The sequence below is a fragment of the Scedosporium apiospermum genome (genome assembly GCF_000732125.1).
Source record: "Scedosporium apiospermum strain IHEM 14462 chromosome Unknown SEQ_SAPIO_0085, whole genome shotgun sequence".
NCBI lineage: Eukaryota > Fungi > Ascomycota > Sordariomycetes > Microascales > Microascaceae > Scedosporium > Scedosporium apiospermum.
Genome location: NW_015971786.1, coordinates 147,611 through 174,701, shown reverse-complemented (window position 1 = coordinate 174,701; position 27,091 = coordinate 147,611). Strand labels below are relative to the sequence as shown.

General features: G+C 52.2%; 8 protein-coding genes and 3 pseudogenes across 8 annotated transcripts; 6 read left to right on the top strand and 5 right to left on the bottom strand.

Annotated features, from left to right (window-relative positions):
- Positions 1 to 321: 321 nt before the first annotated feature.
- On the bottom strand, positions 322 to 1,225 carry SAPIO_CDS2078 (uncharacterized protein; the record flags this gene model as incomplete). Its single annotated transcript, XM_016785204.1, has 3 exons — positions 322 to 663; positions 723 to 792; positions 1,221 to 1,225. 3 exons carry the CDS (start codon positions 1,223 to 1,225, stop codon positions 322 to 324), a joined length of 417 nt encoding a protein of 138 aa, XP_016645082.1.
- A 651-nt stretch (positions 1,226 to 1,876) lies between these two features.
- Positions 1,877 to 2,400, top strand: SAPIO_CDS2077 (uncharacterized protein; the record flags this gene model as incomplete). The annotated part of the gene is made up of 2 exons (XM_016785203.1): positions 1,877 to 2,158; positions 2,212 to 2,400. 2 exons carry the CDS (start codon positions 1,877 to 1,879, stop codon positions 2,398 to 2,400), a joined length of 471 nt encoding a protein of 156 aa, XP_016645081.1.
- Positions 2,401 to 3,040: 640 nt separating this feature from the next.
- Positions 3,041 to 3,454, bottom strand: SAPIO_CDS2076 (annotated as a pseudogene; the record flags this gene model as incomplete).
- Positions 3,455 to 4,893: 1,439 nt separating this feature from the next.
- On the top strand, positions 4,894 to 5,848 carry SAPIO_CDS2075 (uncharacterized protein; the record flags this gene model as incomplete). The annotated part of the gene is made up of 2 exons (XM_016785202.1): positions 4,894 to 5,462; positions 5,548 to 5,848. The coding sequence occupies 2 exons, from the start codon at positions 4,894 to 4,896 to the stop codon at positions 5,846 to 5,848; spliced, it is 870 nt and encodes a 289-aa protein (XP_016645080.1).
- Positions 5,849 to 5,947: 99 nt separating this feature from the next.
- On the bottom strand, positions 5,948 to 6,734 carry SAPIO_CDS2074 (uncharacterized protein; the record flags this gene model as incomplete). The annotated part of the gene is made up of 2 exons (XM_016785201.1): positions 5,948 to 6,249; positions 6,350 to 6,734. The coding sequence occupies 2 exons, from the start codon at positions 6,732 to 6,734 to the stop codon at positions 5,948 to 5,950; spliced, it is 687 nt and encodes a 228-aa protein (XP_016645079.1).
- A 1,093-nt stretch (positions 6,735 to 7,827) lies between these two features.
- On the top strand, positions 7,828 to 8,961 carry SAPIO_CDS2073 (uncharacterized protein; the record flags this gene model as incomplete). The annotated part of the gene is made up of 3 exons (XM_016785200.1): positions 7,828 to 8,053; positions 8,217 to 8,319; positions 8,400 to 8,961. The coding sequence occupies 3 exons, from the start codon at positions 7,828 to 7,830 to the stop codon at positions 8,959 to 8,961; spliced, it is 891 nt and encodes a 296-aa protein (XP_016645078.1).
- Positions 8,962 to 9,386: 425 nt separating this feature from the next.
- Positions 9,387 to 11,570, bottom strand: SAPIO_CDS2072 (annotated as a pseudogene; the record flags this gene model as incomplete).
- A 468-nt stretch (positions 11,571 to 12,038) lies between these two features.
- On the top strand, positions 12,039 to 12,558 carry SAPIO_CDS2071 (uncharacterized protein; the record flags this gene model as incomplete). Its single annotated transcript, XM_016785199.1, has 4 exons — positions 12,039 to 12,161; positions 12,264 to 12,356; positions 12,419 to 12,455; positions 12,518 to 12,558. The coding sequence occupies 4 exons, from the start codon at positions 12,039 to 12,041 to the stop codon at positions 12,556 to 12,558; spliced, it is 294 nt and encodes a 97-aa protein (XP_016645077.1).
- An 801-nt stretch (positions 12,559 to 13,359) lies between these two features.
- On the top strand, positions 13,360 to 14,016 carry SAPIO_CDS2070 (annotated as a pseudogene; the record flags this gene model as incomplete).
- A 5,897-nt stretch (positions 14,017 to 19,913) lies between these two features.
- Positions 19,914 to 22,273, top strand: SAPIO_CDS2069 (Uncharacterized protein; the record flags this gene model as incomplete). Its single annotated transcript, XM_016785198.1, has 2 exons — positions 19,914 to 21,380; positions 21,452 to 22,273. 2 exons carry the CDS (start codon positions 19,914 to 19,916, stop codon positions 22,271 to 22,273), a joined length of 2,289 nt encoding a protein of 762 aa, XP_016645076.1.
- A 956-nt stretch (positions 22,274 to 23,229) lies between these two features.
- Positions 23,230 to 25,456, bottom strand: SAPIO_CDS2068 (Elongation factor Tu GTP binding domain-containing protein; the record flags this gene model as incomplete). Its single annotated transcript, XM_016785197.1, has 4 exons — positions 23,230 to 23,522; positions 23,586 to 24,572; positions 24,638 to 25,235; positions 25,403 to 25,456. 4 exons carry the CDS (start codon positions 25,454 to 25,456, stop codon positions 23,230 to 23,232), a joined length of 1,932 nt encoding a protein of 643 aa, XP_016645075.1.
- Between the last annotated feature and the right edge of the window lie 1,635 nt (positions 25,457 to 27,091).

Below are 27,091 nucleotides of genomic sequence, written 5' to 3'. Positions count from 1 at the left end.
CTCCTCAGGCTGTAGACCTGTCGAGGTGAAGTTTGGGATGAAACTACTCTAAAGGAGAGAGGCTGTGCCAAAATACCAAGGGAGGCGAATGTGGTCATACAGTCAAGGGAGTTTTGCGAATCGAGTTAAGCGATGTATTCCGTAGCTAGTGCTAACATTCCTAGGGATACTTCGCCTCGAAAGTAGTACGCTATAATAATACGCAGTCCCATGCAGGAAAACACATTCCCATGCTTTTCAAAAAGAACTTCTTCAAACAACACTCCTATACTCAAAAGAATATTACTCCTCTCCAAACCCATGGGAGTCGGGAGAACTCCTTTAACCGCGGCAAGCATCACGAACCTCCTTCAGAACCTCAAAAATATCCTCTTGATTCCGAGCGAGGCGATCCAGAGTCAAAGAAAGCAGCGCCTGCGTCTGGACAATCCTATCCTGGCGTTCAGCGAGACGCGCCTGGGTATCCTCCACACGCTTGTTAGACTCCACGAGAGCCTGGAGGAGCTCTTTAGTCGTTCTCTTGCGTTCTGGCTGTGGGGTTTGCGAGACGATCCGGACTTTGGAGGGAGCTGGGGTTGTGGGTGATGGTCTGGTTGAGTCTAGAATGGAGGGGGCGGCGCTGCCGCAGGCACGTTTAGCCTCGTGGGCTTTGAGGATTAGATTCTATAGCTGTTAGAAAGGGGGAAGGGGAATGAGGGGCGAGGTGTAGAGAGAATACTAACAAGAGTAGTAGTCTCAGACTTCTTGGCTTCGTAGTCGAGAAAGGCCTTTGCGAAAGCATGGACTGCGTGGCTGGCAACAGCGGGAGGGTCAAGACAGGCACGATTCCCCCTAGAACAGTTGCTGCATTTCCCCTGAGAGTCTAGATGCTGTCAGGAGAGATGTTCTCGGGAGGTTAAGGCATAACAACGACGTGGACCTTGCTTACCCGACGACCAATAGCATTTCTAATCTAAGTGGCTCGTGGAAAAATCATTGATACATCTCAGGCAGGGTAGAAGTCGCCGTTCGGGGAGCACAAGAGTCTCGATTGTATCATCAGAATCGTCCAGATGGAGCCCCGATGGTCGCTTGCGGGTTTCTCCGGGGGCGGAACTCGGCTGGCCGAGATGAGGCTTGGGTTTGGACAGGGGAGTTTGAGAGCTGGTATTCATTTAATTCATTAGACAAGCTGAGATTGATTCATTCTGGAGTTGAATACAGAGGATTTCGAAACATACAGCATTCTGTTTTGTCGACCGTGATGTCCTTAGTCCACACCCTTTTGAGGATTAGATTTGCAGAGAGAAGATGTCCAAACGTACTCAAGCAAGTGCTGTGAGGAATAACTAGGAGACAAGGGAGAGCCACTGAGGCAGCTTTGGTTTTTTTTTTATGATTTGGAATGTGTCGTGTACCAGAGGCGTTTGGGGGCTGAGGTGTGCTTCTCCTTTGTTTAGATGCAAAATTCAATTCCCACCGGCACAAAGGAGGTACCATGCCCATGCACTTCAAAGAGATGAAGTCGTTGGAAACTTGGTCATGATTGATCTTGGTCCCTTGGAATTTCACTTGTTAGATGCTACGTGCCTCTGCTTTCACCCTATTCAACAAAGCAGGAACTTAGGCCACATCCTCAGATGTATGTATAAATACAGAATCTAGGTTTCTATATTCCCTTATCTCCTTCTCCTCTTCGCCATCACTATATCTTCCCCACCATCATTGTCAATCGTACTGAATCCAGTTATATGATAAACTGGTATTGTTCCCTCTTCCGATCTCATCCCAGGAACAAGCTCCAACAGACCTCAGTTTGGAAATGGCTAGTCCAGACACAAACACAACACAGCTTGTCACGCCTCTCCTAGTAGGGACGGACAGCATCGTGAAAGCAATGGATGAATTGGGTTCTGTTATGAAAGCCATTGAACTTTCTGCCCCGAACCGAGATGGCATCCCTGGTACAGAGGAGAAAACAACGGATCTTCCCCCTCCTGCCCAGAAAACGGATGACACTAGGCTAGAGGAGGAAAGGCAGGATGACACCTCCAGTAATGTGGAGGAACAAAAGGTATCCCGGCCTACTGCTCCCGACCTATGGGAACAGATCAATCGCTTTAGAGAGACTATCTACGCCTGCGAGAAGAGTGTGAAGGCCGATTACGACCTATTCTATGTAAGAGCAATCCAGTTGTCCTCGAGGCATCGGTGCAGTACTGACGAGACTAGAATACCGATCCTAGCGGTCTTACTAGGCCTGTCCTCGAGCAAGCAAGGGAGAGACTCAGGAGGAATAAGGAAACGCTGGCCAAGATGATGAATGAAGTCAAATCTACTATGAAGGACATTCAAGAGGGGCGAAGGAACGTTGGTCGTCAAGCCGCGGCGGCGGAGGCTGTCAACAACACCTCTGACTAGATGGTTGACTCGGTGTGATTTGAGGGATAAATAACATTCGGAAATGTAGACAGGAAGCGGAGGACATCTCGGCCGTCACGAAATAAGGGATAGAATGGGAGACCTAGTTGATACAAGTTCTGCCAAATGCCACTGTGTCTATTACGAGAGGTAGAGGACAGATCCTAGATACGATAGTGCGATTGAAGTGTGGTGAATTCCGAAAGTATTCATATTTCCCATTTGACATTCTACGTCCTTGCAGAATTCTTGTATGTCTTTCTTGTAGAGTTCGGAAGTTTTGGGGGAGCAGATGAAGTCGATTGAAGAGCTGTGCTTCTAATGGGTAAGGGAGTAAGGCGTGTTGAATGCCTAATCGACTTTGGTCCTTTTCAAGTCGCCATGGTCATCAGATACGGTGTTCATATTGGGGCTTGAGAGTTTCTCTACTATATTCACCAGAATTTCAACTACAAGAGGGGTTAAACTTATGTTTTTTCCGTCCGCGAAGTTGAAGAGGTTTATTGATGTTATAAGACTACTTAGGTTACCATAGTTGAGTACATGTAATCTTCAACGTCGTGCATCACCCGATAATATCAACCACAGGCCAGAGTCCAAAGGGGCAGCTTCAGAAAGGATATACAGGTCGAACATGAGCTCAATTCGCAGCAGAGTTGGATCCTCCCTGTCCTCCAACGCCAATCGAGCCATTCAACAACGTCGGCAAGGCCCCAGAAGCTCCAGGGCCTTTATCACGCGCAAATCTCGGATGAACAGCCTCTTCCCATCGAGTCGGGGGCCCCAAACAAGGGATACTGGAGGCAGGCGGCGAAGGAGCCGATGTCGGGTAAGTGGAAGCGGTGGCAGTGGTATTCATTGCGGCGGACGGGACCGAGCAAGTGGCCACGTTTCCGGAGGCGACGAGAGATGAGGACGTGTTGATGTGCGGGTGGGGAGCGAGAGGGGCGCTTAGGATCTGTGAAGACGGCACCCATTGGCCGTCGGAGCGCCGGACAGCGCCTTCGCCCGAGTGGGGAATAGTGTAGGGGCGCCAGTTGTCGGAACCGGCCATTATGTCGAGGAAGGATGAGGAGAAGGTTCTTTTAGTTGTGGTTTGGAGGAGGCGTTGAAGGAGATGTGCCGCGAGTAGTGAGAAGGAGATTTTCAGGATTTATTAGGAGATCGAAAGGGGACGGCGACAGGAGCGGGTGGGCTCCGAGCTGCGAAAATATATCTTTCTGACATGTCAGTGACGTGGACGGGATACGGTGGTATGTTGAGGTGGTGACACAAGCGTTGATTGGATCTGTAGGACAGCACTCATCATCACGGTCCAAAACTGGAATTGGATGACGTCCTCGGAGGGATTGAGCTATATAATGAGCGGGAGTTGTTCTGGTGACTACGTACTCTGAACTCGGGTGGTGAGGATGTTTATATCGTGGACGTAGGCAGGCAGGTAGATCTGGGGTTCGAGGAGCTGCGCCGGAAGCAATAAAACAGCAAGTCAGAACATGTAGTGTCCACTTAATATCACTTGGGAAGTATACACTTACTATATACAGTGACTGAGTGTGTGGTTTGATATGGTCGAAGTCGTGCAGGCTTTCTGATCAGAAGGATTTCGAGTAGAGGCAGAATCAGGAGATGAGTGTGCAGTGTAATGAGGAAGAATGAAGGTAGTGTTTCTAGCTTCTATGATAACAACAGTGGAAAAAGGTGATATTACTGACAAGAGATATGCACTTGCTGGGCGAATTGAGAGAAGAGGAAGGTGCGATGCCTGTATACACTTGCACTTTGTGGCTATTACAATTGAACCAGATCCCAGAGGAGGAACATTGGTGACACCATGACTCTTTCTGTCCTAGAGGGAGGCACCTTGCAGTTACCGGTCTTAATAGGTAGAGTTCTCAAGAATAATAAGATATATTACAGTGTACTGGAAATATAAACTCGAAAATAGAGGCTGTAGTATTTCTCCAATGCTGGAACAGTCTAACTCAGCACTTACACCATTCAACATCGTGATCCCCAGAAATATGTAGCAATTAGAAACCCAAGACGAGAATTCCGGTTGTGGTAATAGACTTAGATATGCCTGGTAGTATATGATGGCTAAATTCTCTTTAATGTTCAAGAATGTCGACAGGATCCTGATCTTGTTCCCTCCTTTGGTGCTTGATGCTCGACGTTGAGAAATACAAAGTACATCGAATAATCCTGGTTCGTTCCTGGATCGAGGCTCAATATCAGCTGAATGTACTAGGTACCTGTTAAGCTACCTAGCGATATTTGGAAGAAAAGTCACTGGTACCGAGAATGTCCCTGATGGCCCACTCTTTCTCTCTGGGTCGAGCTGAGAGGCACGGGGACTTTTTTTTGAATTAGGTGCGTCCATCCACGTCTTCACATCGCGGTTTTCTCTGCAATCGCCATGTGCCTTCAAATCAACCCTTTCTCGAGCGTGACCTACCCCCGGAGGTAGCGGACAGCCGCACCCCTTTCAGCATGGACCCGAACGAGCGCGATAGCCCCCTATCCATAGCCTCCAACATCATCGGCATCCTCACCTTCGTCGTCGCCATCGCCGCCGCAGTCTACGCGCGTGTAAACTACCTCCGCAACAGCGACGAAGAATACTTCCGCGTCAAAGCCTCCCTATCCTGGTACAAGACCGAGTCGACATGGCTCGCTGAGCTCATCCAAGCCGCAGCTCTCGACGGGAGCGCGAGCTCCAAATTATCTCACGCCCACGCATTCGCCGACCAGAACCAACGCACACGTCTGCCGAACTATCAGCGCTTCCTACCAGAGTACCAGATGTACGCATACGTCATGGACGATCTGGACAGGCTGGAGAAGCGTCTTCTCGAAATCGTCGAGGAGACGGAGCTGAGGGCCGCCGAGGGGGATGCGCGGAGGGCAGAGGGCTGGACGCTGGTGCCGAATGGGTGGGCGTTGGGGTCTGGGGTGGCTATGGCTTGGTTGCCGGTGAGGAAGAAGGCTTTGGAACTCGTGAGGCAGAGGGATGCGTTGACGGGGAGGGTGCAGTTTGCGCAGATGAGCATGATATCTTCGTAGGTTTTATTTTCGGTTCATCTTCCCTCCATGTCTTGCTGTTCTTCATAACGAAAGAAATGCTAACTTCTTTTTTCCCAACAGACGTGTACGCGACCTTGAAACGAGGATGAAATGGATGGAGACGATAAACTACGAATCTTTAACCCGGCTCGAGAAATACGTAACTGAGCAGCGCGACGACGTGCTGAGACTCGAAGAGCTGGTGTGTCTTCTCAGCAAGAGGGACGACCAGAAGCGGTACAGTCTCGACGTGCAGAGCGTCATCGACATAGCGGCCAAGGCGCGGAGGTTATCTCTGTCGCAAGGTTCACAGAGGAAGGGGAGGGGGCATGAGCGGCGGCCGAGCACGCCGCATTCCCTATCGAGATCTTTATCTAGATGACAATACATAACGTGTTGAATATGTAAAAACATTACATGTATTATTTTAGAACTACATAGATTCGTGTCCTGAGAATTTTGTTCTTCTTCCGGAACGAGTCTATTTGATATCGTAATCACCGTACCATAGGAACGCCGCTACACATGCCACGCTGGCGACAGCCAGCCCCAAATTCAGCTCGATGACGGACCAGAGCCATATGCAAGCCACCGGGGGGGCCTTCTTCTGCACCGCCAGATAGCCCTTGGAGTTTGTGAGGTATATGAGGTAGCAGCCCCCCGCAACGCTGCCGACGAAAAATATAGCTTGGCGGACGGGGCTTTGAAAACGGGTTGGCAGGCCGGGGACGAAGTTTGGATTCGAATAGTGAGGATGGAGTGTGTAGAATAGGACGAGGAAGACTGCAGAGAAAAATGGACAAGAAAATCCAATCATTAGTTTCTAGCCCTGGAAAAAAATGGACGACATGAGAGGGGCTAGGATGGATTGGTCAACACATACCGACGAATGCTTGCGCCGTCCGGGTGGCGATGCGATCCCATCGTATCTCCTGGGCAAACTGTTGATACACCAAGACATCAAGAGTAAAATGTAATATAGCAAGGGTCGCAGTCCACAGAAGACTCTCCGCGACGCGCTCCTGACCCGGCGTCAAGACGTTCTCGTCGTCTTCGTCCCGACTTGATTGGCTCGCCGCATCGGAGGTACCCTTATTCTTCTTCTGGGTTCGGGCAGCTGTTGCGGTTTCGCGGCGTTTGGCCTCTTCGAAGAGGTTTCGCTCTTCGGCCCATTTGAGCAAGGTCTTTTCGGACGGGGCCGGCCCGGAGCGATCTGGGTGGGCTAGTTTGATTTTGGGTTCTGTTGCATCTTTGCGTTTGCGAGCCATGGTGTGCTGTGTGGGAGCTGTTTGGAAGAGGTGTGGTTGGATGGAGGAGCTTGGGTTGAGGATGATGATGATGAAGCTTCGAGTTGGAGGCAGGTCGTGTGCTGTGTAGTTTACTTACCAGCTGTTATCAATTGAGGCGCCTGCCGTGGCTTGGGCGATGACGTCGGGGTCTTCCAAAGTCAAAATTGTCCGCGTTCGGTACGTATCTAATATCAGATCCGCACCGTAATTACCACGACGCACCTTCGGCCCCTCTACTTCGTAAAAGTAGCTAATTTACTTGACATTGATTTAATCTTCCGGCCAATTGATCTCATGCCGCGCAGGACATCGTGATTTAGACTCTTCTCGAGCAAACAGCCGACACTCCTACGCAGGTTGGTAGCCCGGTTCAGATTACACTTTTCCCGGGTTTACCAGACTAATGATTCCGAGTTTGAGAATCCGTAGAACTAATCGTGATCTAAAGAGTTCCCGCTCGTTATCTCCCAACATTATCAATTGCATTCATACTTCGTAGATTGACATTTCCCCGGAATTGGCCTCGTCCCAAGACTAATTGAGAGCTAATTAGCGAAAGCGACAGGGGGCCCGCCCTCCAATTGAAATCGAAATCGCAAGGTGGCATCAATCAATCGTCTCGTGTGAGGCGACATGGAAACTTGTCCATTTCTCTCTCTTTGCCCCCTCCTCTCTCCTCTTGTCTTAAACCTTATTCCGAGTCCCATCTTTGCGCCGCGGCGGACGCGCATCGTCAAGAGTTGCATTCGTCTGCATGAGAATAGCTAGCTTACAGCTGCGAAGGAGTAGCTCAGCTTCTATTCTTCCAATCCACTACCACGGTTCCCCCCCCCCCCCCACGAAATTGATCAATCGCATTAACCTTCCCGCCCCTCCATCAGACGACTCGTGCTGTTCGACCACCGACAAATTTTAGCTCGCGGCTCTCTTGAACCGTAAAACCGAACTCGACTCTTTCTCTCGACAACGCGTGCTGTCTTGGACGAATAGCCGTACTGATTCTATTCAACACTCTCGACTACCCTTTTTTCCTTTGTTGGCCGTGTATTTGTGTTTTTGTATTCTTCCCACCATGTTAGACCTTTTGATTTACGTGGGCGCTGCCCTCATTGTCATCCCGTGCCTCTACACCTTCACTGCATCCGTCATACAGATGCGCCTCCCCCGACTGCAGAACAAGCGCATCTGTCTGCTGATCGCACACCCGGATGACGAGGCCATGTTCTTTGCGCCCACCGTGCTGGCGCTCACGAGACCCGAAACGGGGAACCATGTCAAGATTCTGTGTCTCAGCTCCGGTGCGTAGTATCGTGTGCTGTTGCTCGTCGGTTGGGAAGCTCGGGTTTCGTGGAGTGCAGGGGCTGCATACCTTCTCTCACCGAGGGTCCCGGGCTTTTCGTCGAACGGAGACGAAACGTAAATTCCCTCGCGACATCTACTAATGCTCCTTCGTATATCTAGGAGACGCAGCCGGCCTAGGAGAAACTCGGAAGAAGGAGCTCGTCAAGAGCGCTCTTGCGCTCGGCGTTCGCCACGAAGGCGACGTCTGGGTCGTCGACAGACCGTAAGCTGCCACGTCCCCTCCTTACCCCCTTACCCCCTTACCCCTTACTGGAAACCAGACTGACAATGCCCACTACACAGAGACTTCCCCGACTCTATGACCACCACCTGGGACCCCCACAAAGTCTCCGCCCTCCTCTCCGAGGCCTTCGCCCCCGCCAACCTCCTCCGCTCCTCCACCACCTCCAAAGACCCCCCGACCGCCGCCATCGACGTCCTCGTAACCTTCGACTCCTCCGGCGTCTCCTCCCACCCCAACCACATCTCCCTCTACCACGGCGCCCGCGCCTTCCTCTCCGACCTCATGCGCGGCAAGTCCGGCTGGTCGTGCCCCGTCGATCTCTACGTCCTCACCTCCGTGTCCATCGCGCGCAAGTACCTTTCCGTAGTCGACATTGTCGCGACGCTTTTCTCGTGGGCCGGGGCCGCGGGAAATGATGGCGGGAAGAAGAAGAAGGGCGGAAAGGAGAGGCCGGATGCGTTGCTGTTTGTTAATCAGCTTGTTGGGGGTGGTGCGTTGGGCGCTGCTTGGGGGGCTATGACGGAGGCGCATCAGAGCCAGATGGTGTGGTTTAGGTGGTTGTGGATTGTGTTTAGTCGGTACATGGTTATGAACGACTTGAGGAGGGAGACTGTTAAATAACGATACACCCCACGTGTTGGAACAAGTCGAAAGTAATGAGCATAAGGAAGGAGAAGAGAAGAGAAAAGAAAAGAAAAGAAGAGAAAAAAATTTGGAATATTTCGGTGTTTGAAGGCCGGTGGGATCGGAAAGGGGCGGAGGGGGAGGCTTTTATAAGTTGGCTGTACATCATCACTCTGCCCCAGGTTTGCTTCGAACACTTGGGCTCATGGAGTTATTTCACGGCGAGGAGTTTAAATGGGCATATCATCTGCTATTTTAGAATCAAGCTACATTTAATCAGGAATCCGTCATCTTCAGAATGCCCAAGTCCAGCTCTGTTATGTTTCATGGCGCAGGAACAAGGGGGGGGGGGGGGGGGGGGGGGGGGGGGAAAGAAGAAGAAAACGATAAAAGAAGATGGGACACTTGATTCATTTAACGAACTAGCGGTCTCCAACGCTGACTCCGCTGACAGGGTGCGCAGATACAACAGAGTGGTCCAGTTTCCAGACCGAGTTGCCGCGCCCCTTATGGCTACCCGACAGAGGATATCTAACCTTCTTCTCACGTGTATGCTGAAGTACGATGGTCTCCGAAAACCACCTAACCGGGACATCTTCCCCGCCTATCTCGTCGCCAGACGCGGGCACATCTTCCTCGCCAGACCCAGACACATCCTCCTCGTTCCCATCGAGATACTCCTGCCCACTAATGGGCACAGCCGTGCGGACCCTCAACGTGGCCGGCGGCGATTCAACAACCTCACTCTTCAACCAAACGCTCGAAACAGGGCGATGGATGCACACATCGCCGCCGGGGATAGAATACGTTATTCTCTGCGGTAGCACGTCTTCAAACTCCACCACGAAATCCGGGATGAGCACGCCGGCGACGCGGAGGTTCCGCGCCGCTTCCTTCTTATACCTCGTCATTTCACCCGCGCTGATGAGCCACGAGCGGCACAAGTTCTGCAGGTTATACAGCGCCGCGTCGCGCCGTTTCTGCAGCGCGGGCAAGGTCCGCGGGCCCATGTCTATCTCCGCGGAGCGGAAGGCGGCTTCCCGGATGGCCGTCTTTTCTAACTCGAGAACGAGCTTATCGTACTCGGCCCTGGCGCGGCGGATGATGTCCCTGGCTTCGAGAAGACGGCTCGTCATGATGTGGTGCCGCGCTATGGTCACCAGGTCTGCGAAGCCCGGCTGGAAGTCGTGCGAGCCCTTGCTCAGCACGTCGAGGAGCATGGGGATCTGGCGCGGGGAGTACATCCTTCGCGCGTCTTTGACAATCTTCCATTCTGTCTGCGCGGGCTTGGAGCCGTGGACATAAGCCCAGCCGAGCCATTCGGACCAGATGTCGTGGGAAACGGCAATGTCGTAGCGTCGGGATATGAAGCCGATGAGATGAACGGCTAGATCGAGTTCGCCGCTGGTGCCCAGCCCACGGGCGATGGCCATGAGGAGTCGTTTTGTCGGTCGAATGGGGGAGTCTTGGGGAATATCGATGCCGCCATCGACGGTAATCTCACCGGTGGACTTATCGACGGTTGCTTTGATGCCGTAGAACATGTTGAGGAGTAGCCTGGCGTGATGGCTCGATCCCGCTCGAGAGCTAGCCACAACGGCCGTGCACAGTAACTCTTCGCTGACCCCGGCCTCCATGAGTCGCGAGATGGGCATTAATCGGTTTACAAGCTTGGATGAGCAGATTGTCTTGTTCAGATCGTGAAAGCCCAGGACAGGCTCGACACGGAACCAATGGCCTTGGTTATGGCGCACGCTCAACCACAGCTTGTCAAGAGCCTTGACCTGCCGGTTGGTGTACGTTGCAGTATGGCCATGAATGTTACGAGGCCGGGCCCGAACCCTCTCCATATCGTACTGGTAGTATAGCGGTTCGGTGAGAAACCTCGCTTTGAGAAATTCGTTGAGCACGGTGTACTTGCCCAGCGCACCCCTAAAGTCGGAATCAGACTCCCCGGCGCCCTTCAGCATGGACAACACGTCGGCCGCGTAGTCTGGGTGGGAGCAGGCTCCGCCGAGCCGAAAGAGGACGGTAAAGACCGAAGCGGGCGTCGGAATCCTGGCCTCCACGCGAGCCTTGACGATGGGCTCGAGCTGCGAAAGAAGATCCAAATATATCTTTCGCACGCCGTTCTCGTCCACCATGTTCTTCGCGAACGTGTGACCCATCATGCCGGGAGTGATCCGTATACCGTCCAGCACGTCGATTTGGTGGTGTACTTTGGTGGGGTCGATGCTCTGCAATACTTCGGCAAACTGCATGGCCGGAAGGTGTATGAGCTGCGCTCGAGCGTCCTCTTTATTGAGCTTCAATATGAGGAAGACTGCCTTCCAGTGATCCTTCGCTTGAATAGCTGAAAACAGCTTGTCGACAAAACGGCGTCGGTCTCCATTTGAAGATGGCCGGTGCAGAGGGCTTCCTTCCGGAGGAAACATGTCGGTCGCATATGCTCGCGCAGCGAGGCACTGGCCGTACTTGGGGTACCATCGCTGGTGGCGGAGAGCTCGTCGGAAGCGCAGGTTGAGGACTCGTTGGGAGGTGCCGAGGGGCGCCCTCTGGAGACGGAATCCCCGCGCGAGGACGCCCGACGGGTGCGGGTTGATCATTGCTCGTCGGCGTCCTCGCGGGTTGGACTCTTGATCGCGTTTGGAGAGATCGCGATAAGGGAATGCACCGAAAGACTGCGATTGAGCTCTTGGTCTAGTCTGGTTTGAGGTCTAGTCAGGTGGAGTGGAAGTGGAGTGGAAGTGGAGAGTGTTTTCATCGCGTCAATTAACTGAAGTTGGCATCTTGGCGATGGGCGGCATTGGCCTTGTGGTCACGTGTTAAAGTACATCCCGCGGCTTTTCCAACTGCGCACTGTATATTTAGTAAAGGATTAGTATTGTGATACAGTGCAAATATTATATTCCATCATGTGCCTTTGTACCAGATATCAAATCCAAGCCTGTCCACAACTGATTCCTGTATCAACTGCCCATTCTCTTCGCATACACCCAGCCTCCCTCGCATCTCGAGGCAATTCTTTTAATACAGGGCCTTTTCACCGAGTTGAGGTTCTCTTTATAAGCACAATGGCAGACGCCGGCGATGAAACGAATCTTGTGTCGGAGCCCCTCGACCTTGTCAGGCTCCTTCTCGATGAGGTCGTGTTTGTCAAGCTGAGGGGTGATAGGGAGCTCAAGGGAAAGCTTTATGTGAGACGAGACCGACTCCCCCCCTCCATTTTTTTTTTCAATTTGGTTAAGGTTCCTATGAGGTGAATGGCTGAGAAGCAGCTAACGCGATGGTTTCTACAGGGCTACGACAGCCACTGCAACATTGTCCTTGGCGATGTTGAGGAGACGATATATGTTGTTGATGAAGAGGATGAGGCAGAGACTGAACCCAAGGTAATTGCCAATCATTATTTATTATAAGGAACATGAATGCACGTTGCTAACCCAATGTTTAGACTGTCAGCCGCAAGGCAGAAATGCTCTTCGTCAGAGGTGAGTCTTAGTGTGCTCCTCTCCTCTCCTCCTGGGCCCCCGATGCTAACACGTTTATCTAGGTGACAGCGTTGTACTTATCTCACCTCACGTTCCGTCATAGAACTGGATTCTGGGAAAGGAAGTTTTGCTTATAACGGGTTCTCGGATTGGCATTGAAGGCCATGGTTGAGCAGGACTGGGCAGAGTTATCTGAAAGGGGTATGAGAAACGGTGTTCTTGGACTAACCAAGTGTCAAACATAATGGATGGAAAGGTTCGGTTCATGAATGAATGATAGCTCGAAAGACTCCCGGGGAGTGCATGGCCTTTTGATGAGCGACTTGTGTATGGGGTGGCATCTCAAGACACTCGCGGAGGTGGGGAGACATTGACTCCTCTGCAACGCCCTCGAGCACATTTGACTGGAGAGTCCTGAAACAATGGAACTATTGCAATCATCGTCTTCCTATTCGCTTGAGTCCAGCAAAATGACCGCGGGCCAATCTTTTTTTTTTTTTTTTTTTTTTTTTTTTTTTTTTGTTCATTTTTCTCTTCGATGAATGTTGACAGATAACGGGCTGGCTAGATCTTGAAAGCATGGCGGAATCCAGAGCCATCATCATATCACCAAAATTTAAGCCAACCAATTTTCCCTTAGAAACCTGCATAGGATATTGTCACTTCCTTCTCCGCTTTCGGGGCGAGGCTGAGTTTAGCTTGTGAGGCTAACAGGGTGAACAGTCAAGCCGATGATGACTCCCAACCTTGATCAAGGCAGCAGCGCCCATTTTTGGTTTCAGCCTCCACCAACAAAGCTCCATCACCACCGCACCTCGCCTCAACCTCGCTTTCACAATTTTTACCAACAAAGAAGCAAAAGAAAACCTAAATAATTGTTCTCCCTTTTTGAAAATCTATCGCAATGACTGTCAACACCTCTTCGGATCCGTCTTCGGCTCTCCCAGAAACCAAATCCCCAACAGCCCCACCTCGCGTCCCCCCACCCTTCAACCTCAGCTTCCCCTCCTCCCTCTCCCCCTGGAACAAATCCGTCCGCCAATGGCTCACCGACAACGACAAGCACTTCAGCGGCCTCGCAGTCGGCGCCCTCGTCTTCAACCCTTCCGGCCGCATCCTCCTGGTCCAGCGGGCCGCGCACGACTCCATGCCCAACATGTGGGAGACTCCCGGCGGTGCGGCTGATGAGACGGATGCGACGCTTCTCGAGGCGGCGGCGCGGGAGCTCTGGGAGGAGACGGGGTTGGTGGCGACCAGGCTTAGGAGGTCCGTTACGGAGGGGGAGGGGAGGGCTCCGGGTTCGCTTTTTACGAATAGGTATGGGACGAGGTTCTATTGCAGGTTTTCGTTCGAGGTGGATGTGGAGGGTTGGGAGGAGGTTAGGGTCGATCCGGAGGAGCATCAGGATTATTTGTGGGTTACTGAGGAGGAGGTTAGGGCGGGGAAGGTTGGGGAGAGGAGTTTTACGATTACGAATAGGCAGATGCAGGCGTTGATACTCGAGGGGTTTCGGCTGAGGAGGGTGGAGGGCGGAGAGACAGCGGGCGATGGAGGAGCATAGATGCTTTCACGATGTGACGAGATGGGATTAGAGGGGTCCAGTACGGGATGTAGGGCGCATGACGGATATTGGGTTAAGCCGTTCCTTGACTGTCCTATGCGTCGCTGATCTGTTGACGGCATGACGGGTCGTCTTTTTGGAGAATTAGGCGGGATGATGTTGTTATCTTGCTATTCGATGTTCCTCTGAATACCCACATATCCCTCGTTTCAACACTGGACAACCGTGCGAAGGAACCGACACGCGCTTTTCGTACTTTTGGTTGTGAATCATCCCATTCCTACTTCGTACTTCGTAGAGCGATGGGTAATATGAGAACCAACGAGCTGGAGCTGGCGACCTGCAGAGGCTGAAAAGGAGTTGTGATGAAACCGGCTCAGCAACCGATCTGGCCCGTGCGAAGCGTCTTCAAGTCTGATGTCCGTCTGTCAACGAGCAAACCCGAGGATTCTGATCACTCTGCGGCTCATTTCCTATTGTCTTCATCTTTGTTGTTTTTTTCCCCTTTCCCTCCTTGCTCCGCATCACCTCCGGGTCTCTTGATTTCCAGCTGCTGATGTTTGATGTTTGGGTGGAGTTTCTCTTCTTTGAAGGAATGAGGCAGAACCAAAAATGAGATCGTAGGGGGTCCAGATCTGGTTTAGCGACACGGACGAGATCCAGTCAATTTCAATTTCAGGGCTTCTAGAAGGATACTATCGTTTGAGGCCCGAGCTTCTCGACTGGGGTTGGAACCCAAAACACTCCTCGCTTCAAAGGAACGTTGATGAGTTCTTTGGTGCCAAGACATTACATGGCCGCATCCATCTGCGCTGTTTTCTGTTTTTACCATATAAACTAAACAAACTAGTTTAGATTAGAAAGACACCTTATTACTGCAATGGCGGCCATCTCCGCAAAGTGAGACTCTATAATAGTGCTCCGACTTGTCCATTTGGGGAATCGTTGCCGGAATCAGGTCGGGGTACATGAGCAGAGGATCAAATTAGACCAATATCCTTCTCTCAACACTGCACCTGCCGAGGTCAGTCGAGAGTTGCAGATGGGGCAAGAAAAGAAAGGCTTGATAGCAGCAAACAGAGGCAACCCAAGCGATGAGGAACAGGACAGCTGAGGTCACAAATGGTAGCCGTGTTGTATGCGTTGCAACCCTCTCTTCGTCTTCATCGGGTGAGTGCTGTCGACTACGGATGGTTCAGAGGTTCGGTGTGGACGGCTTAGAGCCAATCGGAGGGATGGGCGGACAGCTTTGGGGCTCCTTTTCCTCTTTCTGCATCACAAGCCACGATCATGCTCGCTTCTCGAAGCTCCCAACATCGAAGTGAAGGGCTTGGCCGGGCTAAGCCAGTTGGAATGGCGGAGAAGAAATGACTAACAGCTCACTCGAGAGAGGGATGAACCATGAACCATGCTCGCCTTACCACTTGAGGCCTATTCTGGTGCTAACGCTTGTCTGTTAAATGATATTGAGACATGCCCGGCCATGTGCAGCCCGACTAAGACGGCTAGTGGATGGTTGAGATCTGAAGAAAAAAAAAAAAAAAAAAAAAAAAAAAAAAAAGAGCATAAAATTAATCCAACAGTACCTTTTTGCATACTCGAGATTGCGCCGTGAGTTCTCCGCCGTCGAGGTGCTAATATTCGATAGGCAAAAGTATGGATCAATTTGACTATTCGATGGCTCCCAGATGGCTTCAGACTTCGAGGGACAGATCTTTCCCTAGATCTAAATTTTTTTCTTCTTCCTTTTTAAAATAATAATGATAATAATAATATCTTCAAATGCTCCAAAGTTGGAAGTGCCGTACTCCCTACAGTCCGGGGAACCCCGGATACTGGGCGCTCCGTGGCAAAGGACGCCACCACCACTTGATCCTTGTGTGTCAGATGACTTGAACAGTCTCAAGCCTCAAAAAGAGTACAAGAGATCAATGTCGAATTTTCGCCCCCTTGCAGATGGTGATGTATGTCCAATCGAGGCAGAAAGACGCCTGGAATATATGGGCTCTGCATGTCCCTGGGACCAGATCATCAGGTCCGGATGGCAGGAAAATATCTGGGCTGGCCTGTCTCATTAAACATGACGACATGGATCGTACGGAATCGTGGGAGAGAGATGGTACACGATACACTCCACTACAAGCCCAGACAGAGGATTTAAGCTATTTACGAGGTCGCATTCTGTAGAAACATGACGGTCAGATGAATCGAACTGATCAAATGTTTTGCGCCAGAAGAGATCAAATTAGTTTAGCGGCAGACGGATCAATTCAAGTAGGAGATACCACGAGACATACCGGATGCCTCGTGGTTGGCGTGGTATCGGGTACTACTTCATACGTCGCTAGCTCAGCGCATCACCTATGAAAGCTACGAAAGCTACGAAAGCTGGATGGCGCTCATCGTCGGATGTTAAGTCGAACCTACGGAGACGGCAAAAATGGAGATTCCACACACAGGACAAGGTGAAAATCTCCAATCTGAGCCTTGGGCACATCCCCACATGCTCGATTTGGAGTGTGTGGACACTACGAAGCAGTAATCTACGTAAATCACGTACGCAACTGGCAATCTTGGCTTTTCAAGCCTACCGCAAAGGTTTCCCATCATGTCGTTGCATGGTTCCATTTCTGGGTCGCTTCACCGTCCCCTCCTCCGCTTCAATCTATAAGGCTTGTTAGCCATCCCTGCCTTTTCACTGCACTTCCAGCACTTCGTAGGCAGCCGGCCTGGCCTAGCCAATCAATCCTCTCTCACTTGGCGTGGCACCCTACTTCGTGGTGACGTCGAGCCTCGGGAGTTCGTTTGAAGTATGATCTGGATTGAACACGCAAGATGCAACCCTCTTCTCTAGCCCAACTCGAAGTTTCGTCCGTCTTTGGAGCTCACCGGTGCTTGTAGGCCGTCGTACACCGCCTGGCGGGAAGCCTAGGTTTAAGGTATAATCATTAGGCTCGAGACCCAACAATCCGGTGTGGCTTGGTCTAGTTCTGGTTGTGTCTAATACTTCGCGGAGTTTTTGCAAACAGAGAGAGGTGTGTGTGAGTTGGTCGATGCGTAGTTCCATCTCCCCTCTCACTGCTAGGCTGCTGGCTATCATCAAGTAAAACGATGGCGACGTGGAAATAATATAATGCAGCCAGGTCAGAACAGACCAACCAATCTGAGGCGGGACTGTCTCTCCTGGATTTTCAATTTCCTTACAGTCGCATGTTCTTAGCTCTTTGAGCGCTTCTCGTATACAAGTAATTGACTCTCGTCTCCGACGATACGATACGTCGACTACGAAGTACGCATAAGATTTCCGAACCCTTTGGGAAGCACAACGTCTTTCTTTCTCTTCCTCCAACTCTCTTCTCCCAGGTCTTCAGCCGCCTGCTGCCTCTCTGCTTCTCTCTTTTTCTCCCTCTCTCCTCCCCTCCCGGTCTCTCCCATTAGTCGACAGAATTGAGTTCGCAGGTTCTTTGCTGTCTTCCGCCATCTTCGCTGCCTCCTGCTCTTACACTCGTGACGCCACGGATCCGCCGGTACCTCCTGCCCGATAGTTTCCCGCGATTTCCGTGACTTACGAGTTGCAACTTGCGACCTTTGAGCTGCGACTTCCTAAACGAAACTTACACTGCTCAACATTTTTACGGCTCATTCAATTGTCATGGAAGGAGCTCTCAAGCAACCCCCCCCGGTTCTTGCTCCTGCCGCTTGACCATCGCACCCTGCACTTGCCAGTGTCTTTCGCCATCTTTCGCTGTCACCGCCCACTCTTGTAAATTTGGAAGCAGCGTCCAGACATTGGTCCACCCAGCCATTTTCACCATTTTTCACCATTCCTTTTCCTACCAACAAGAATCATCGCAAGGTCTATTGTCCCCATTAAAAACAAAATCAGCCTCGAACTGGGCGACGAGTGATTACAAAAACGACCCGACCGCCAGAGAGCACTGGGGAATTAACAAAGTGCGAGGCTGCGAGCAAAGGGGAGCCCAGATTAGAGGAACCTGAAGAAACGACCGCCGCCGCCACCACACCTTGCTCACGTTGGCTTGGCGAACCGAACCACGCAGCGCTAGGCCTTCTCCATACCGATTTTCTTAGTGTCTTCTCCATCTGTCCGCCCCGCCCAAATCCGGCGCCGCCGCCACGAGTTCTCGAGTCACGACGAATCTGAACTACTTTAATCGGCCAAGGCCCTGTCTGTTCCATTCACCCTAGGCCCGGATCCTTGATCCCACATCTTAGGCTTCAGTTTGGGCTCGGACTTCATTCAGCCAGGCCTATATTTCGACAACCACACCCATCGCCGACGCCGACTTACTTGTGTGCGAAGTACTAAGATCAATTGAATCTTTCCTCCCACTAAAATAATTCTAGGACCGTCGCTTGGGCCCCAACGAGCTATTTCCACGCCGGGCACCTTTCAACGTACCAAGCAATTCCAAAAAGCTCTAAATCTCTTCCCCACCGAGTGGTTGGGCTTGACCTTGCCAGCCAACCTGGCATCTGGCCTGCTTTCACCACGCCAACCATCACCGCTCTTCTGCCCACCTGCAGAGAACCCTGCTCCAACAGACCCCTCTGGTCTGCGTCTTGCAGCAGGCCTCACAGTCCAATCACCCACGAGCTGCCCTTTTGTGCCCACCAGCGGTGTTCATCCATCCTAGCAAAGAAGCAAGAGGTTGGAAAAGCAACAAAAGTGTGGCTTTGTTTGATGCAAACGCACTTGTATGCTGGGTAACACTAGGACACGCGAGGAAGCAAGCCTGCAGGCACACACCCACAGCTACACGTATCTATCCTCCTCTGCATCCCTTCGCCCTGTGTTGCAGGCAGGAGAAGTACTGCTGTTGACTCACTACGAACTGATCCACTCGAAATTGTAAGTCTGGAAATTTTCGTTTTTCTGCATTCTCATAGCCAACCACTTGGCTTTTCTTCTCCCCATTTCGCCTTGCTCCAGCCGCCTATGGTTGCTTGAGGAGTACATCCCCAGGCCCATAAGCTGCTCTATTCTTCTTCAATCATCCTTCTATTCTTCCAGACTCTTGCAACTTAGCAGCTCCCTACACCCATTCACCATCTCCCCTCCCACCATGGCAACCTAAATCTATGTCTTGTGACATCACCACATTCCAGACTTGGGATGCACCATCCCGCATGATTCATATCATATCTCCATTGTCTCGAGGCTGCTCTTTCATATCTCGGGCCGTGTCTTTTCACTCCGTCAAGAGACTCATAATGGCCTTGTGAAATGATAATGCTTCTGTGGAATCTGTGGACCTCCCCCCTCCACAAGACCTTCACTTCCAATATCTTCACCCGACACTTCTCCACCTGACAATAGTCCCATTCTTCCTTGATTTTCATTATCCTCGTGGTTACACATTGATAACAATCTCCCCATGGCAGACGAAGACGCTCCGCAGCGTCCGGTCCGGTGGACGTCCTCTGACGGGCATATATTTCGCCGTCAGACGCCTGTGCCTGACCGCTCTTCTTCATCCCCTCATCCCTTTCCGGATCCGCAAATCCGCCCCCGCTCGAGACGCCGTCGAGTTGTTCGTGTTGTTCGGTTTCCAGCCGGCTACACCCCTAGCGGACATTCACGACCAACGCCGAGAGTCACGCTTTTACCCCGAGTGAGTCGTGGCGACCAAACGGCAAAAGACCCCAATCGTCAAAGCAGGAACCACTCTCGGCAACGAGAAGCACGCCGTCGCCTCCTTGGTGACCGTTACCCCCCTGCCGCGGGGAATCGCCGTTTATCTCGCCCAGGACCTCACCGGACGCAGTCTATCCCGCCTCAACCCCGGCAACGCAGCAGGCAGGGGCTAGCCGACCTTCTGAGAACCCTACCTACTTACTGGGAGATAGAGAATCACCAATTGCATGAATCCCAGATGACGCGTCCTACTTCTATGGTCGCGTTGCGACCCCCGTTCAACTATGGCGCCGCCGAAGGTGCCCGTGGACTACCACGCCATAGGATGGCATCGGCACGGACTCCAAAACCTCATGTCAACACAGAAGTCATTCCTATTCACAAGCCCGTTGCCTCAGGCAGCGGCATAACGTGTTCGATTCTTATGGCCGAGCCTAATGTGTTTCTATCCGGATTCGATCACGACGGCCGCGCGAGACGAGGGAACCGCCCTTCAGGTACGGCGCTGTTACGCGGAAAACTACAGCTTGTCGTGAGGAAGAACGTCAAAATAAAGGCCGTTCAGTTGAAGCTAGTCGGGAAGACGAGGACTGAGTGGCCTGAAGGAATCCCTCCTCTGAGGATGCAGGAATGGGAGGAAGAATCGCTCCGGACACAGGTCCTCACTTTCTTCGACGCTACTAGCGACGGCTGGCAGACCGAGTACGGAAACCAGTGCTCATTTTCGCTCGAAGATGGAGCCGCGGATCCATCCACCACTCACGTTTCCCTCCGTTCAATACCGCTCGCCCTTGATTCTCCACCCTTCTCAAGACGCAGCGGCCTAAGCTCCAAGGAATTGAAGAGACTTGGCTTGAGGTCTGTACGGGCCCGAAGTTTCGGCCAAGGAGACGCGCCAGTTGCCAGACCTGTCAGCAATTCCAAGGGTTATAAGGTCTTCCGTGCCGGCACCTACGAGTACTCGTTCGAACTGCCTATCGATCATCACCAGCTCGAGACGACTAAGCTTCCCTTCGGATCGGTTAAGTGGGAGCTTCAGGCCACGGTTGAACGCCACGGACCGTTTCGACCAAATCTCCATGGCTCCAAGGAGGTGTCCATTGTGAGGGTCCCTGACCAACTCTCTCTTGAAACGACCGAACCCATCTCCATAAGCCGACAGTGGGACGATCAGCTTCATTACGATATCGTCGTATCAGGCAAGTCGTTTGCCATCGGCTCTAAGATCCCGATCGCCTTCAAGTTCACGCCACTAGCCAAGGTCCAAGTCTATAAGATAAGGGTGTATTTGGCCGAATCGATAGAATACTTCACAAACAACCGCATGGTGACTCGTCGCGAACCGGGAAGGAAGATCTTGCTTCTCGAGAAAACTGCCGGAAAGCCCATGGACCCTACGCTTGGGGCTGTGCTGAGAACAACGAGCGGTGGCGAAGTTTCTTCGAGGGACCGTAGATCACCTGCTCGAGAGACAGCTGTGACGAGGGGTTCGACTCGGCGAGGCTCTCCATCGGCTTCACTGCCCGAGCAGCAGTCGAACAATCTTTTGGGCGATCTTGATCTAGGTTTGGAGAACTTCTGGGGTCCTACGGAAATCGAGGCAGAAGTTCAAATTCCAACGTGCGAGATGATGAAGAAAGACAACAATCTTATCCTCCATCCGGATTCTAGCTGGAAAAATGTATCAGTCGATCACTGGATTAGGGTAAGTTGAGAAGAACACTCTTTCTTTCTCCGCCAGGTGCAAGTGAACGTTTCAATGCTAACCAGAGCTAGATTGTCATGCGTGTTTCTCGAGCCGATCCCGAAGACCCTACAGGAATTAAGCGCCGACACTTCGAGATTAGCATCGACTCGCCTGTCACCCTTCTCAACTGCCGCGCTACGCAGGCGAACACGATCCTCCCCGAGTATAGCGGATTTGATCGAGCTTCCTCGTACGTCCAGCGCGCCTGTGGATGTGCCGACTCGGCGTCGCTCTCTCTTGGGGATGAGCACGTGCCCATCTCTCCACGATTCCCCGTCGTGGAGACCCGAGTCCGCAATCCCAACGGCAGAGCACGGCCACATTCCGCTATTGAACCGATGGCCCACTCCCGTCCTATCCACCTCATCCGTGTGCCATCGTTTGGCCCTCCGGACTTCGATGCGGATGAGCCACCCCCGCCTGTAGATGATCATCTTAACAGCATCGACGCCAGCTCTATTCTCACACCACCGCCACGATATGATACCATCATTGGCACCCCTAGCGTAGACGGACTTGCAGACTACTTTACACGTCTGGCAGCATATAGCTACAACAGACGGACATCCGATGATGATGTTGCCGTGGAGGAGGATGAAGAAGAAAGCCCGGAGGAAGACGATGATGATTCAGACAGCGACGACACGACGTTGGCCATGGTCGGCCCAACCCGCCTCACCGAGCGAACTGGACGCGTTAATGTCGTGAACCCCAGGACTCCGGGCGGCGGTCGGGTCCCAAGTAGGAGCTTGGAGATTACGAGGCCCGCCGTGGACTTTATTCTTGGGGAGCCGCCGCAGCGAGGAAAGGCGACTGGCGAAAGGGGCACAGCGGCCCCTTTAAACGAGTGAAAGATATACCCATCATAACACTTCTGTCATTCTCTTTTTTCCCCATCCCATCCAGCCACGTCCCCCTCTTTTTCCCTTTCCTTTTTCCCCGGTTTTGTTTTGTCATTTTGATATTTTGAGGTCACCCATCCCTCTTAGGGACACATATAGCATTACAAAAAGTGTTGGTCGGATATAGAAAATGGAGGCAAGTTTTGTACTGGGAGGCAGTTGTTCCCAAGGTTTATTATGAATGTGTCAGTCAAGTGAAAGACGACATAATATAATCAGCATCACAGGCGTTGGCAACAGCATGACCAAAGAAAAAAATTCAGATGACAAGGAGGAAGTTTTTCAATTTTTTTTTTTTTTTTTTTTTTTTTGGTTCTTCATTCCTTTTTTTTTCTTCACATGTTCCCTTTGTTTCCCTCTATTCATGAACCCTGATACCACTGGATTCTTCACACATGTAGAATGGATCTGCTTTTTCTTTGTTCCCTTTTTTTCCCTTTGTTAAGAGGCTGGATGATGAAGAAGATGGAGAAGATACCCTAGTTTGATCCGGTTTACTCATAATAATATATAAATCTATCGGACTTGAAGCGTGCCATAAGGAATAATCTCTATGAAAAACACACACACACACACACACACACACACAGAGAGAGAGAGAGAGAGAGAAAAAATAAAAAATGGGAGTAAAATAGAGTCCCACAGTTTATTCGAAATGTCAAAGGTTCCCAGGAAATAAAGGAGAAAATGCAAGCATGAACACATGAAGACATCCATAAAATAAGAGAGAGAAAAAAGGTCTAACAAGATCGCTCACGAATAAGAGAAAGAAAACACATCGACTCTCATGAAATAAAAGAAAGGGAATGTCAGGGGAATGGCAGAAGAAGACAGAATAGTAATAAGAATATAAATGGAGGAAAAAAAGAAAAAGAAAAAGAACCGCACAAGAAACTCACAGCACCTTACTTACCCAGCCCCTCAACCTCTTTACCCTTCCATATGGGGTCCTCGGGATCATATCCCACAGACTTGATGATGCCCAAACCTTTTGTCCTCCCCTCGCGAATGAGGATGCGCTCTCCGGGACGGACGAACTCGGGCCGCTGGACGAAGCGGAAGGCGACGGTGGCCTTGTCGCCGGTGCGGATGTAAGGGCGGTCGACGTCTATGATGGCGCAGGTCTGGGAGATGGAGCCGACATGAAGCATTGCTTGGTAGCGGGTTTTGATGGTGGTGGCGTGGGAGAGGACGAGGACTGTCGTGTGAAGCTTTGTTAGTGGGAACATTTGGGGAGAAAAAGGGGGACAGGAGATCATACCCTCTGCGACAAATTCTCGGTAGACTTTCGGAGGGGGCTGTCCCTCTACCTTGGGCAGCACAACCATTCCCTTCCTCACGTCCTTCCTACGCATACGCTTGAGCGCCAAGGAAGCGGACTGGCCCGCTGACGCAGCGTGCACGGGTATGCGCTTCCTCTCGATGGAACGGACTGTCGTGGTGGTGAACTGGCCGATGGAATCCGGCCCAACCAGCACGCTGTCTCCAACGTGGACGACGCCGGACTGCACGATTCCCGCGACGACGGTGCCGACGAAGGGCACGGAGAAGGTGTCGTTGACGGTGAACTCGAAGGGCGCGTCGGCGTTGTAATAGCCGTGCGGGGGCAGGATGTTTAAGAAGGTGCGCACGAGGTCGAGGTTCTCGCCGGTGACGTTGGAGACCTGGAAGACGGGGGCGATGCGCGGGCTGACCATCTGCGTGGCGGTGTTGATGCAAGTTTCCCGGTCGCGGATGAAGACGGGGATCTTGCGGGCGCCGGGGCTTTTGAGGATCTTCGTTAGTTGCGAGATGGTCTCCTGCAGGACGTGAGGCGGGCAGATATCAATCTTGGTAATGACGACCATGACGGGGACGTTGAGAGCCACGGCAATGCCGAGGTGCTCCTTGCTCATGCCGATAAGGCCGTTGTTGGCTGCCACCATGAGGAGACAGTAGTCTGGGCTGCCGGAGAGCATGCCGAAGACGGTGGTACGGAGGTAGCGCTCATGGCCCGCGAGATCGGAGAAGGTGATGACCTTGGCGCTGCGCCTGCCAACTTCCTCCCAAGTAAGCTTACGACCGGGGGTGTCGGAGACGACAACGTGGCCGCCGGCATCGAAGCCGAGGATTTCCATGCCGACGGAGCTAGTGCGCCCCGTCTCAATCTCGTGCTTGTGGCGGAAGAGATTGACTCGGGCGCTGCCTCTGCCGTCGTCTAGATCCCCTTTTACCAGGACGCCTAGCATCGAGGACTTTCCAGCGTCGACTGGTGAGGAAAATCACACATTAGATCCTAACTTTTTGTTACTCCGAGCCATGGGACGAGCTTACCGTTTCCAACGACGACAATCCTCGTCTCGATATTCTCGTCCGGGCGGGCTGGGACCTTCCGAATCAATATCTTGCCACTGCAATCCTTATCCTTCTCCGCCTTGACCGCCCCGCCGCTCCCCTCGACCTCCTCTGGTCCGCCCACGTTCTTCGTATACAGCACGCGGCAAACAGCGTTCAAGCTCTTAGCTGCGCGCTCGAGCCTCTCGTAGGCGACGGCCCAATCATCAGGCGTCAGGCGCATGGAGTCGGCATTGCTCTCGAAGCCGAGGTGGAGGACGGCCTCGCGACCGCCTTCCTCGAGGCGTTTCGACACGAAGCGCTCGAGAAGCGGGAGGGACGTCTCCTCGGGACCTAGGAAGATATCCTTGAGGGAGGGGTTCGCAGCGGAGGCGGAGGCGTCGCCGTCGCCGAAATCGGCCCACTCGGCGAGGTCGTCAAGGTCGTTGCTAGAGCTGGTCGTGAGGTGAGCCGGAGCTGTGGACGGTGCAGGCGCCGGTGACGAAGGGCCTGGGGCGGCGGTCGGGGCAGCAGAGGTGGCGCCATAGCGGATGGCTTGCTCCTGCTTGGCGGCGTAGTCTGCGAAATCGCTCAGGACCTGCAATGACGTCAAGCAGACTGTGTGTTAGAGAAGCCGCAACTGGTGTCTCTAGCAGGAGGAATCTGGCTAGTAAATTTGGAAAGACAAAAAAAAAGAAAAAAAAAGCCAATTGGGCCATTAAGGTACGCTTCACGGGGATTTCTGGACAAGGATCTAGAACATACCGCCTCGGTCTTCCGCTTCTCATGCGGGAGCTGTTTCGTCGTCTTGGAAGTCATGTTTCACGAAGACTACCAAAGGCACACACGTCTTTCGACAGCAGAGGAGAGGTGGATGGGGACAAACTGAAAGATATTCAACGAAGGCAGAAAGAGGCGAAGAGAAGAATGGATTTCAGTTTAAGTATAACCGTAATATCATTGTGAATATATGATCAGACACAAAGACCCGCAGGCGGTGCATCTAAGGTTTGGGGGGGAAAAGGACAAAGAGGACGGGTTAGGTCAGAGTGAGAGTCCGAGTAGACGCGGGAGTGCTAGGGAATAGAGAGAGAGAGAGAGAGAAAAAGTGTAGAAGAATGTTGGAATATCGCGAGCTGGATACTTCTAACGAGGGAGAAGGCGGTGACGGCGATCGGACTTTTTATGTGCCTTGCGACGATGGTCTAGGAAATAGGAAAGGAGTCATAAGAGGTCGAGTTCTGAAGCTGCACGGGCTGACAGGTGAGCGATGACTCGAAGGGTTCAATCAGGCCACAGGCGACACCGGGACACCAGGACACCAGGGCACCAGGTTGGATGAATAGCAGAGTTCGAGGTTGGCTGTGGCGTGGGGAAGGATTCGAGAATGAGACAGGCTCAGTTGGTGAGTTGGGTGAGTTCACTGAGTTGTACTCCTGACCGGGATTTGTCGACCGGGGTGACTTGGTCCTTCCACGCTTCATGTTCATGCTCTCAAGTCGGCAGGACCAAACCGAAAATAGCGCCTGCATTGTGAACTTAGAGTCAAGTAATCTTAGTTTACAAAGGTACTTCGTACGGGTACCTCAATGGTTGCTTGCATGTGGCCTGGCGGGTCGAGTGTGTTCAATGGTTGAGTTGAGCTTGTTGGGTGTGGGGGGCGGGATTAGGCTGCCAGCTGTCACAACACTGGGGGAGGGGGGGCCTGGAGCCCACGCTTTGGTACGCCACTCCAACGACCTGTGTAATCTAGAATGCACTCGGGGGGGCTTGGACCCCAATATCGTACGGTAAGAACAGCCACCACAGAATTTAGTGGGGTGTGGTGTGGTGGGGTTCCCCAGTACTCAAGCCGTGTTGCAGCAATTGAAGTGCTTCCGTCATTGGTGGTTTTGTTGATTGACTGGTTGATCGATTGATGTCATCAGCCAGCGTCTACAGGACAGGGCTGAGCTGAGACCACCGACCACCACAGGATCAGGGTAATTGAACATTGAACCTTGGACAATAAGAGCGTGCACGACGTGCCGCGACGTGCCACCCTTGAGCGTTGACTGCTAAACTACTATGACACATCTCGCCGAGGCCAACCAACTTGCTCGACTCGACGCTGATCTTCTTCTCTGCCATTCTCCGATCTTCTCTTCCCAAGGCAGCAGCCCGGATCCAAGCAACACCCCGGAAACGGCTGAAGAGACAATGAGTCAAAAAAGGAACATCTCGAACCCTGCCGGTGTCACAATGGAACCACACCCTACGCCCTACGCCCTACACCCTGCGCCCTACGCACGCCCTTCTCAGATGCATCAAATGCACAAGTCGACCATCATTGGGCTCTCCAACCTTGATTCCGTTCAGGATCCATTGATCTGGTATATTCCCTCTCCAACTATGTATTTGGTATCTAGGCAGACCCTGCCAATCACCCCATCGTGGCATAAAAATCATCTCCTC